At 47.0% G+C, this 12,461-nt stretch overlaps 1 protein-coding gene across 1 annotated transcript in view; it reads left to right on the top strand.

The window, feature by feature from the left end:
* LOC123936223 (sterile alpha motif domain-containing protein 1-like) overlaps positions 1 to 11,767 on the top strand; it is an 84,437-nt gene extending 72,670 nt beyond the window's left edge. Inside the window, exons 2-4 of the mRNA XM_045996892.1 lie at positions 2,589 to 2,702; positions 3,127 to 3,190; positions 11,246 to 11,767. Coding sequence (XP_045852848.1) covers positions 2,589 to 2,702; positions 3,127 to 3,190; positions 11,246 to 11,414 — 347 coding nt within the window. The 3' untranslated portion in view covers positions 11,415 to 11,767. The remainder of the gene's footprint in view (positions 1 to 2,588; positions 2,703 to 3,126; positions 3,191 to 11,245) is intronic.
* The last annotated feature ends 694 nt before the right edge of the window (positions 11,768 to 12,461 follow it).

Genomic DNA, 12,461 nt, shown 5'->3' with positions numbered 1-12,461 from the left:
CAGGGCCTTTTTGTGGCATCTTCCTCCCCATGGTTCCCTCCTTCCTTTTTAGGTAAGGAGGGTTTTGTTTTTGTTTGTTTGTTTTTAAGGTTTATTTATTCTTTTAAAGATATTTGTTTATTTGAGAGAGTCTCCATGGCGGCAGGGGGAGGGCAGAGGGAGAGAGAGAGAGAATGTCAAGTACACTCTGCACTGAGCCAGGAGCCAGACTGAGGGCTCCATCCCAGGACCCTGAGATCATGACCTGAGCCAGAGTCAGGGTTGGATGCTTAACCCACTGAACCCTGAAGATGGGCTCCTGAAAATATGTTCCTGAAAGTGGGCCGAGAATATGTAGTATAATGCCACCGACTGTACTGTTTGTCACTTGATTCATTCAGAAAATTACACAATTCTTGGAAAGAACATGGCATGCCTCATTAAGATCAGTAGTCAGGGGTAGCAGAGAGTTTGTGAATGACTGCCCCACCCCCACCCCCAGGGCAGTGGTGTCTGGCCAGGGTCTGCAGGAGCACGTGTAATTAGGCCTTTGGTCTCTGTGTTGTAACGTGTGGATTCTGCTTTCCAGGGTAGGCATTGCTGTCTTTATTTTGTCAGCACAGTTCTCTCCTGCCTCAGGGCCCTGGGAAGGGGCTTCGGACTGGGGTATGGGGAGGCCAGGACTTTAGGAGAGGCTGCTCCAAAGCTCCTGGTGGCAGAAGAGCAGAAGGGAACAGGGGAACTGGGGTGAAAGAGGCCCGCTGGCTCCCAGGGAACTCCAAGCCTGGAGGCAGAGCAAGCAGCGCTGGCAGTTGCAAGCCCCAGTGCAGTTGCAAGTTCTGCAAAGTGCACGGAACTGCTTCCCTGGGGGCAGATTCAGGGCTCGGTCCGGCTACAGCCCCTTAAGGCGGACTTGCAGGGTCGGGAGCCCATCTCCGCTTGCCCGGCTCACTCGCTCCGCCTCTCCAGGCTGCCAGGTAACCAGCAGTTCTGTGCCCCCAGCGAGCACGCCCTCCCTGGCATGCACACCGACAGCCCTCCCTCCCCCCTGCCCCTCATCAGTCACTTGGCGGAGTTGGCATAGGTGGGAGCTGGTCTCCTCTGGGCACTGGCAGTGGCGGAGGCGCAAGCAGCCGCAGCGGCAGTGGTAGCTAGTGGCCCAGCGGTAGAGGTTTGGCTGAGGACGGCTGAAGCGAAGGGAGAGGGGCAGGACCACAAGGACTCCCCGGATGGTGTTTCTCCTCCAAGTGGCACCGGTTTTGGCTTTGGAGGGGTGGGTGGGGTACAGCCCATCCATGACCAGGGGTGACAAGAAGAGCCCAACCAGGTACCTGTTCAGAGCTGAAGGGGTGGAAGGGGATGGAGGGCTGGGGGCAGGTGGGGGCTACCCGGGGCATGGGGGAGGCGCACGCTGCTAAGATGGAGATTCCGGGGCTGGGGGAGGCTGGGGGGTTGGTGGCGGCGGGTGGAGTCGCTCCTGCTAGGGGCCAGGGCTGGGGCTGTTCCCACCTCAGCACTGGTGGCTCCTCCTCAGCAGCCCTCCGTGGCTGGGTGGCTCAGTCAGTTAAGCATCTGCCTTTAAGGGGCATCATGATCTCAGGGTCCTGAGACTGAGCCCTGCATCCATCTCCCTGGATGGGGTATGGGGAGGCCAGGACTTTAGGAGAGGCTGCTCCAAAGCTCCTGGTGGCAGAAGAGCAGAGGGTGCTTCTCCCTCTCCCTCTGTGTCTGCCCACGACTTGTGCTCACTGTCTCTCAAATAATAAAATCTTTTTTAGAAAGTAAATATAGTTTATTTAGCATAATCTTTAAGAAAAAATGATGATAGTGATTGGTATAAAAATCAGTTTAGGGGCGCCTGGGTGGCTCAGTGGGTTAAGCCGCTGCCTTCGGCTCAGGTCATGATCTCAGGGTCTTGGAATCGAGTCCCACATCAGGCTCTCTGCTCAGCGGAGAGCCTGCTTCCCTTCCTCTCTCTCTGCCTGCCTCTCTTGTGATTTCTCTCTGTCAAATAAATAAATAAATAAATCTTTAAAAAAAAATCAGTTTAAACTAGCTTCACAGTTTATATGACTGATCTTGATGAATCTTGGCTTCCATGCACTGAGGAATGAAGCCGTGCTGTCCCCACATCACAGAGAAAGACACGGAGGTTAAGAGAGGTGAAGTAATTTTCCAGGCAAAGAGTAGAAATTGGAAGAATGGAAACTGGTCCTGTTCTCCTCCAGAGCCCAGAGGCTCAACTGTCAGCTTGTTTTTTTTTTTCCATTTCTTTAATAAACATTTACTTTTTAGACTACATTTTTTAGTGCTACATTCTGTCACTCCAGGATTCTCCCCAGAACCCATAAGAGAGGGCTCTGGGGCCAGATTCTCCCTCCCTGTTCCAGGGGCCCCGGGTGACTCCTTCTGTCTGTTCAACAACCAGGACACAGAGGTCTTGGGGGGACCCTTCCTTGGCCATGGGTGTCCACCTCTGCCTGGCTTTCCCACGCGCTGCTGGAGGGTGAAGTCAGGGTCAGGGGTAGTGAGGTGGCTGGGGAAGGAGGAACAGGCTGAGGGTATCCCAGCCTGGTGATTCCACTTACCTGCCAGACCATTCTTCCCAGCTCCATCCAGCGTCCCATTGATCTGCTGCTGCTGCTGCTGCTGCTGCTGCTGCTGCTGCTGCTGCTGCTGCTGCTGCTGCTGCTGCTTCCAGATCCCCGCCAGCACCAGCAGAGGTGAGGGAGGGATCTGCCCTGTGCGGACCCAGGAATCTTGTAAGATGCCTCCAGCCCTTTCCATGGCTGCCCAATCCCCCATTCCTCCCAGGGAGCCCCGGATCTCTGTTCCCCAGTTCTGTAGGATCCCTCACTCGCTCACCTTTCCCAGGGTCCAGGAATCTCTCAGTCTTGCCAGGGGCCCAGAGCTCTCCCCCCAGTTCATGGGGTCCTCCTGCCACCTGGAGCCCGAGAGCTGGTGTGGGGAAATGGCAGGGCATAGCACAGGCCTGAAATAGGAGGGACCTGTGGTTGTCACCCGAGCTGCCATTAAGAGCTGTGAGACATGAGGCACTGGATCTCCGAAGACAATTCAGCCCATGGAGTTGATGACACCAAGGTCTATGTGTTCTCAACATGTGGCTTCTTCTTGTCCTTTGCACAGTTATGGACACAGGCATGGACACTCTCGGTTTACTGAAGGAAACGAGCACTGGGCCAAACAGCAGGTAAGCAGGACAGCTGGGTCTCAAACTCTAGGCTCCCGGCTTGTCTCCAGGGGCTACAAAGGGTTTCATAGTGTTGTGCCCGAGTCTTCACGTCTGAGAGAGCACCAAGGAGCCAACACCGATGCAATCGCATGAGGGTTTATTTGACAAGCTTAAGCTTGGGCCCAAGTATACCCAATGCAGCAGAGTAGGGACTTGGACCCTGAACCAGATTACAGGCAGAGTTTTTAAGGGCAGAGTAGGGGTGGACTCAGCGGTGGGTGAGGACAAAGGGGGTGTTCAGCAGGGCTACCAGGGTAAAGAAGACTGTCAGGATATTGGAGGCTTGGTTATTATCAAGCTAAGGCTGTTTTTCCTTCAAATGAGGCACTAACATGAAGACAGTTGGGAGTTTCCTGGTGGAATATCACATTCCTCCTATCAAGCGTCCTTGTTAGTGAGATTTAGCACTGGGACATTTGTGAACCGAGGGAGACTCCTGTCTTGCAGGATTGTATTTCTGCAAGTTAACTCTTTGTTCACACATACTACTGAGGGGAGAGGAGTGGGTGGAGGGGGGGTGCAAGGTGCCAGTTTTTGCTTTGTCAAGATGGCTGTACTTATGTCAGGGCTAGACTCGTGGTGGGTACAGCCTTGGTTTTCTTGGCGTCCACAATAGATAGGAGACTGACTCTGGCTTTGGGGACACCTCCTCAACTCCATGACTGATCTCACCTGTTTGAGGCCCCCAAACTCTGTTCCCTGCTTCTTTCCCTGCTCCCAATTCCAGTTCTAATCAAGGTGAATCTGGCCATCTTTCATGGAAGTCCCCCTTACAGGCTGGGCCTCTCTCCTGCTCACTTTTGGGGTAGTCTAACTCCACCGCTTCCATAGCTGGTCTCTCATTCCACAACCAGGCCCGCCCAACTCTGGGGCTCTTGAGGTGGACAGCGGCATCTAAGCAGAATTTTATACTTTGTTTTGTTATCCTTGTTTTGTTTCTGCATGTTTTTTATGGTTTCCTTATATGTATGTTTAGATGTTCTCCTAACTGAGGGTGGCGGGAGTGGAAGTGGGTGGGAAGGATGGGGTGGCTGGGGGATGGACATTGGGGAGGGTATGTGCTTTGGTGAGTGCTTGAGTTGTGTGAGACTGATGAATCACGGACCTCTACCCCTGAAACAAAAAATACATTATATGTTAATTAGGAAAAAAAAGCTGTTGTTCTATTTAAGCAATACTAGAATGGTTCCTGTTTACAAGAAATTTACATAATGATAAAGTGGTGCTTTGTAGAGTACTGATATTCAGCTGTCTTGGGCCAGAAGGAGTTGAGGAAACATTGTGAGTGTCCTAGGGAGACATAATTTAGGAAGTTCAGCTCAGGACAGGGCCCAGGACAGATGATAACAAGGGGTTTGTCTAGTCTCCTGGGTCCCTGGCCCTGCCCACCTGCTTGGCTGTCCCCACCCAGCACATCTGGAGCTGCCAGCTCCCTGGGTGTTGTCCTGGATCCGCCAGGATCCTGGAGGTCCCAGGAGATGCCATGAGAGTCTGATTGGATTGTTTCCCTGTGAGGTTCGTCATGTAAAGCCGAAGCTAGTAGGTAGGAGGGTCACAAAGAGAAGTGACACATCTATGCTGTTGGAGGTGTTCAAATGTCTCGGCCAATTAGGGATGGTTTTGAGACCATGCAGTCTTCTCACACTAATACCGGAGAATATTCCAGCCCAGAAGATATATTTGTTTACAGTTGTATCATGCTCCTATCATTCAGTTCCAGTGTTGCTCTTTTTCTTTTCTATTTCCTTTTTTTAAAGAATTTATTTACTTATTTGACACAGAGAGACAGACCACAAATAGGCAGAGAGGCAGGCAGAGAGAGAGGTGGAAGCAAGCTCCCTGCTGAGCAGAGTGCGATGCGGGACTTGATTCCAGGACCCTGAGATCATGACCTGAGCTGAAGGCAGAGGCTTTAACCCACGGATCCACTCAGGCACCCCTCTTTTCTATTTCTTTACTCCTGTTCCATTGATAGAGGTACTTCTCAATTTCTAAACATATGGGAATTTCTAGGTCACTTTTTAGCAGTGATTTCTAGCACATTATGTTACTACAACATGCTTTTTTGTTGTCTGTGATTTCATGCTTCTGAAAAAAATTGAAATTTCCCTTATGGCTAAATAAATTTGGCGCATTTTTATAACGGTCTCCTATGTGCCTAAAGTCAGTCAATGTGGATGTGGACAGATGTATGGAGACATCTATGGGATTCAGATGGTTTGCCATCAAGATCTACTTCTTGTGGGTGTTCTGTCTGCATTGAGTTGCTGAGAAAGGGCTGGAACCTCCTATTCTGATTGTGTATTTTCTTTTTGTTGCAGTTTAGTCCTCCTTTGCTTTCTACATTGTTCAGCCAGTGGCTCTCAGACGGGAGTTTGGAAAGGAAGGAGAGAGCGCACAGAAGAGGGAACAGGGACCTGGGTTGGAGGGAGCAAACAAGAAGGATGGCCAAAGTTCCAGAGAGGACCTGTCGTTGGGATGGCACGTGGTGGGGTATCACGTGGGAAGGGGCTTTGTACCAACGAGGTCACCTGTGGCATCCATGTTGAGCTACTAGGGGCAAAGGCAGCTGATTGGTGGAGAGATTAGAATGGTTCTAGGTTGCTAAGGAAACGTTCAAACCCGGGAAGGCTTGGTGGAGGATGGATTCTCCACACCAACTGCTCCTGAGAGTTCACTTTACCTGCTGATGTGTCCTGCTGACCTTGTGCTTTACTAACCTGCTGACCTCCTAACCTTTGTGAACCTTGCTCCTTCCCCTGAAGTACTTAATTTGACCCTGACCCCTTCTCCTGACCAACACCTTCCCCATCCTACCCTCTATTTCCTCCCTATTCCCATCCCTAATTCCCAACCTATCCCCTCCCCACCCCTCCCTCCCCTACCCCCCAGCCATCTTCACCTCCTCCCTGGGCCCACAGTGCCCCTTAAAAGGACCAGGGCATGATGGTGCAAAGGCTGCTCTTCTGGCTCCTCTTGCTCCAATGTCCCAGTTCCCCAAACACAAATGTGAGTAACTGTGACACTTCACTGATGTCTTCCTTCTTCTTCTTCATCTTATTCTCCTTCTTCTTTTTTTCTTTTTGGATATTTGAGAAATAGAGAAATTTACTTGATTTATTTATTTGAGGAATAGAGAAAAAGGACACAGGTGTAGGGGGAAGAGCAGAGAGGGTGGGAAAGAGAATCCCAAACCAGCTGTGCAGTGAGCGCAGAGCCCTAGGAGGGGCTTAACCTCAGGACCATGAGAACATGACTTGACCCAAACCAAGACTTGGTCACTTAACTGACTGAGCTGTTTGTGTGCCCATGAGCTGCTAGTGGTGTCTTCCTTCCGACTGGGTTCTTTCACACGGTGGTTAAATAACAGCTTTTTCATGGGGTTCTTGATGGTAACTTCAGAAGAACGACAGTTCTTCCTGACGACTAGACCCCACATGGCTGGTTTCTGGGTCAACCTGAAGGGGTTGTAGCCACAGCCATTTGCATCAAGTTTTGGGTCCTGTCTGTGCTGCTTGGTCCAAGAAGAGCAGCTTTGGTAGGATGGAAACCTGTAGACACCAGGTTTATAGTGTCAAGAGGAAGGATTTGTGAAGATAGGAAAAGCCATTGAGCTCTTTCTCCTAAATAGGGGGTTTGTGTGATATGTACATCATATCACTTTAAAACTGTCTTTGAAAATGTCAGGAACTCTAATTTAATAGGAGCTAGGGGTATTAGATTGGTCCCTGGAAGCCCAGTGAAGATCCTGCCGCAAGCCTGGTAAATTCAGGGTCCATCTTCTGTCTAGTTGGTTTTCCTGTCAGCGCATTGTTTCTGTTTGTGAAGTTTGGCAGCCCTGGGTATCTCAAGCATTGGTGTTGGGACTAGAGTGTTAAAAAGTGAAATGTCCTTTGTGCTCTGTGCTTCTTGGTTTGTTGACTTTTAGCAACTTCTGAATCAGCCCTTTCCTTCTGATCTTGGAGGCTGTCCCCAAGGACCGTGTGTCCCACCAGGTCCATGGAGACCTGAGAATCCCAGAAGACACTAAGTGACCGCATCCTGCTGGGAGATATGTCACCGGAAAATCACTAGGAGTGACGTGATCAGGAAGTGAATGAGTTGTTGTCCTTTCTTTGACCAAGTATGTGCAGAGTGTCGATTTCCCCAAAATAAGAAAGTTCTGGATGTCTTTAGGATTGTCTAAATATAAAGAAATATGTGGTTCCCTGCATGAATATTTCACTCTATCAAGAAAAATTAAAACCTGTACCCCCAGGAGAAAGAGAGAGTCAGCCAACAGTTAGGGAATACCCCTGGATACAAGTAGACTTCTTTAGTTCCGCTTGCTCCAGATTATGAAAGAGGGGTCCAGAAGTGTCAGTAGTCAAGAAGGAACCTGGTATTGGGGCAGGCCCATCCCACATGAAGTCCTCTAGTCAAAATGGACTTCATTCTGTTTCATTTGAGTCTTCAGAAGAGAGAATTTCTTGGTCATCTTGATTGGAATCATTCCCCTCTACCTAGGCTGCATCTCATGGATCAGTTCACCTTTCTCACCCTACCCCATCTCTGAACTCTTGCTTGAATGAACTGGTCTTGCATTTCCCACCTCCACCTGCTCATGGCCACTGTCGGAGAACCTAGTGTTTTTGGCCCCGCTGGCTGTCATCTAGTTAAGACTCAGCTACTGGTATCAGCATCCAGACAGCTGCCAGATGTACTGAGTGCCCACAAGTGGGTACGTTTTACATTCGTGACCAGACAGCCTCTGTCTTTTGTGCATTTGGTCCCCATGATCAACCACTGTGCTGACAGCTACTGGTCTTTCAGACAGTGGCTATTCAAAGACAGTGTACGTTTCCCACCAGCACACATTTTCCTGACCTCAGCTGTGAGGCCTGAAGAGGAAAATGTTACAGATTTCAGGAGCTCCTTTCTAGAGAGGTGTGTTTGCACAAAATTCAAGCTTGGTGGGAATTAGTATGAATTGCATTGTGAATGTCTTTTCTCCTGAAATGCTTCTAAATGTAGTTTTTGTAAAATGATGTGTTTCTTGCCTTGGTGTTCATGTCCAGGAATTTTGTATTCTTAAAATTCACAGGCACCTGGGTGGTTCAGGCAGTTAAGTGTCTGCCTTAGACTTGGGTCATGATCCCAGGGTCCTCGGATTGAGCCCTGATTGGGCTCCCTACTCAGCTGTCAGTCTGCTGCTCAGTCTCCCTCTGTCCTTCCGCCTCTCTCTTTCATATAAATAAATATATTCGTTAATATTTTCTCTCTTTAGAAAGCTAAATTTTATAGTTGCTATTGCATGATTTAAATACAGTAGAAAGAAATAGGAACATGAATTCCTTCCATTGGCTTTTTGGAGATACTAAACGTCACAGATAACCTTAGAACATACATGATTGCCTGATTATGCAAATCCTTATGTCCTTCAGAAATCTGACATCTTGGACTGTGATTCAGAATCAAAGTGAACATTGAAAGAAAACAAATGTTTTCAGAAACTAAGCAATAACTCTAATTTATTTTTATTGGACAATTATCGCATATTGTATTAACAAGCATCCTCCTGTCTCTCTCACTTATGTCCTAATCTATAAACATCTGTCCATATAACATGCTCATTTGTACCTCTAGTACATTATATTCATGATTTCTCTCATTCTTCCATAAATTTTGGGTGTAGTTTTGGAAATGTTCCAAAGAAGTTTATCCAGGTCCTTCATGGATGTACAATAGAAGTCACTGACTTCTTACCTATTCTAAGTTCACTTTGACTTATCTTGTCTATTTGATGTTGGCTTATAAATTCTCAAGTTCTGTTAGCTATAGAAAAAAAATTGCAGTGTGCTTGTAGGTAAAATAAAATCTCTTAAGATTTGTCTATTAGATTTTGCCTACAGCTTCAGTGTGTTATAATGTATATGTGATCACAACATCTTTTCAAAGAATACTGTTTGTTGATATTGGACATAGGTAAGCAACAAGGAAGCCATCACCATGGTAAGATGATAAACACACTCATCACTGCCAAAAGTTTGCCCCAGCTCCTTGGAAATCCCTCTGTGTTCCTTCTCCTCTAGGAGGAGACAGTTGAGAGGTATGCTTACCTCCTGGAGGCTGGTTGAGGGTTTGTACAGTTGATTCTTTGTGACAGATACACAGTAAATGTCTTTGAGATTCCTCATTGTCTCAAATGGTATTTCAGCTTGTCCTTTCCTTGCCTGACCATTTCCTTCTTGGCCCTCATGAGATTGAAGTTCTGTGGAAGCTTCTCATTTTAACTGCCTCCTTGGGAACCTGTGCCTTTCTCATTTACCTCTGGAGAACCGTCCTTGCTGTAAGTATATTAATATACCTTCTGTACTTTCATTCATAAATAAGCAGAAAATTTTATAGTCACTGAACATTTTTTTATTTTTTTATAAACATATAATGTATTTTTATCCCCAGGGGTACAGGTCTGTGAATCGCCAGGTTTACACACTTCAAAGCACTCACCATAGCACATACCCTCCCCAATGACCATAACCCCACCCCCCTAGTCCCTGGACATTTCTATGTCCATTCAGTACTACAAATTTCCCTCTAATATGTCAATTTTGATTATCACCAGATTGATGTAGTTTTAAATTTCTATTGAAGTGACTTCTTGATCCATATGTTCTTCTTTTTTTTTTAAGTTCAAGAATAATTGGCAAACAGTATAATATGAGTTTCAGGTGTACAACATGACTCAGCAATTCTGAACATTTCTCAGTGCTCATGCCAGAAGTGAACTCTTCTTCCCCTTCACCTCTTTCACCCTTCCCTCTACCCAACTGTCCTCCCACCCATGTCTTCTTTAGAAGTGTGCTGGTGAATCTCCATTTTTGGTCATTCCCAGTTATCTTTCTGTTCTCGATCTCTCGTTTGACTCATCTGTGGTCTGAGAACATAGTTCCTGTGGTTTTGATTCCTTTGGTGGTTCATATGTGTTGTATGGCCCGGAATATGGGCTCTCTCGGTGACTGTTCCATGTGAGCTTGAGAAGAATGTCTATACCTGGTTGTTGAATGAAGTATTCTGCCGATGTTAGTGGATGCAGTGGATGGGTGATGCCGGTCAGTTCACCTGCGTTCTCATGGAACTTCTGTATCTCTGGGTCTGTCAATGACTGATAAGAGGGTTTTGAATTCTCCAGCTGTAGGAATGGATTCATCTGTTCCCACCAGCAATATTTTCCGTTTCTGCTTCATGTGCTCTGATACTCTGTTGTTGATGCATGCACATTACAAATTGCTGTGTCTTTTTGGAGAAGTGACCCCTTCCTCATTGAAATAATGCCCGTCATTATTCCTGGCGGCTTTCCTTACTCTGTGGTGTGTTTTGAAGGATCATTTCACTGGCCACAGGTTTCTAGCTCGATGTTCCTTTAAACACTATAAACATTTCATCATTCTTGATGGCATGGTTTCTGGAAAGAAGTGTGATGTTCTTATCCTTCTTCCTCTGGAGTAAGGTGTTACTACTGCTCCCCTCTCCCCCTTCCCCCACCCACTCCCAACCCCTGCTCCAGATTTCCAGAACTGTTTCTTTGTCTCTAATGATCTGTAGCTGAATATTCTAGATTAGGCAACATCGGTGTTTTTTGTTCATTGTTTGTGTGTGTGTTTTGGTATTTATCCTCTTCCAATGTTTTCATTTCCTGGATCTTGATTTGGTAACTCCATTAATTTTGGACAATGCTCTGTCATTCCTGTTACATGTGTGTTACACATTTTGTAATGAACTACCAATCTTGGATTTTCTGTGCTGTCTTTGTCATTTTTGTCTCTGTGTTTCTCTTTTGGAAGTTTCTACTGGACATTCTTTACTGTTAATGATTCTTTCCTCTGGTTTGTTTTGAGCCTCTTCAAAAGGCCAGCATAAGCACTCTTGATTTCTGTAATGGTGTTGTTGTCTGGAATCATATTACAGCCTTAGAGTTTCACATCTCTGCCCACATTTACCATCTCGTCTTCCTCTTGTGCACTTTTCCCTTAGACCCAGTATCATACATCGAAGAGACTTTAAAGTCCAGCCTGCTCTCCCCATCACTTCTGCCACAGGAAGTGTGATTCTCGTGCTTGCTGTCATGGTTTTTACCTGCAGTATGCCTTGTTGGGTTGTGTTGAAATCCAGATACTGTGTCCTGGTAAAGGAAGTGAGGTAAGTGGGAGTTAGGGTGAGGTTTTCTGCGCCTCTGGCTCGGGGTTAGACTGAGGTCCTCGCCGGTGAGACAGGGAGGAGGTGGCACTGGAGTGATTTCCCTCAGCTCTGTGGCTTAGTCTTTGGGAAACCCCCAGTTAGACTCTGGAGACATGGTTTCACTTGAGGGCAGACCCTTCTAAGAAGAAAGAGCTCTTTTGAGGTTCTTTCTACATGGGACTATTCCCCCTCTCCCTGCCAATGGAGAAAACTTCCCTTCAAAGAGAAAAGAAAAATATTATGTATTTGGTGTAGCCATCTACTTTCCACTTGCCCTGCCCGTGGGGCTGGTGACATGGGCCAGGGGAGCTCAGAGGTTCCTAACCAACATGGGAAATTAAAGGAACAACCATGGCTTTCTGATTGCCCTCCCCTGATGTACTCTCCCCAACAACATACTATGACTGGTTTTTTTGATAGCATGGTGATACTCCAATATCCTGGCAAGATTTGGAGATTGGCCCCAAACTCTCATCATCCTGTGAAGTTTTAGAATGAGGAAATATGTTAATGGTGTCAAAATGAGGTCTTGCCTCGATGTTATTGAGCTATAATAACATCAGGGTGACTCGAATCTGAATTGCCTGACTCCCCTTTTTGAAAACATCAGCTGTCATTTCTGTTGTGGCTTACGCTTCATCTCTCGTCATGGGCCACTCTTTTTCTCATCCTATGGCTTTTACTTCTTTTTGATGACACCGCGTTTGAAACAGTCTGGGAAACTTCATAGCACCTGATGGGCTGTGACTGTGTGTGAATTCAGCGAACAGCCAACTCTTTTTACGGTTTCAGGAAAGCTTTGTAGAGAAGGAAAGAGGCATATCCTTGACAAAGCCTTTGCTCCCTTGCCTGCCTGCCTGCCTTCCTTCTTTCCTCCTTCCTTCCATTTTCTTTCTTTCAGGATTTTAAAAAAGTTGCAGGTTTTGTACTTCAGTGCAGATACTGGGTTGCAAAAAATTGAGGGAAATATGCTAAGTGAAATAAGTCCACTGGAGGAAGTCAGTTATCACGT

This window comes from Meles meles, unplaced genomic scaffold, assembly GCF_922984935.1.
Source record: "Meles meles unplaced genomic scaffold, mMelMel3.1 paternal haplotype, whole genome shotgun sequence".
Lineage (NCBI taxonomy): Eukaryota > Metazoa > Chordata > Mammalia > Carnivora > Mustelidae > Meles > Meles meles.
This window is presented reverse-complemented; position numbering and strand designations above follow the sequence as displayed.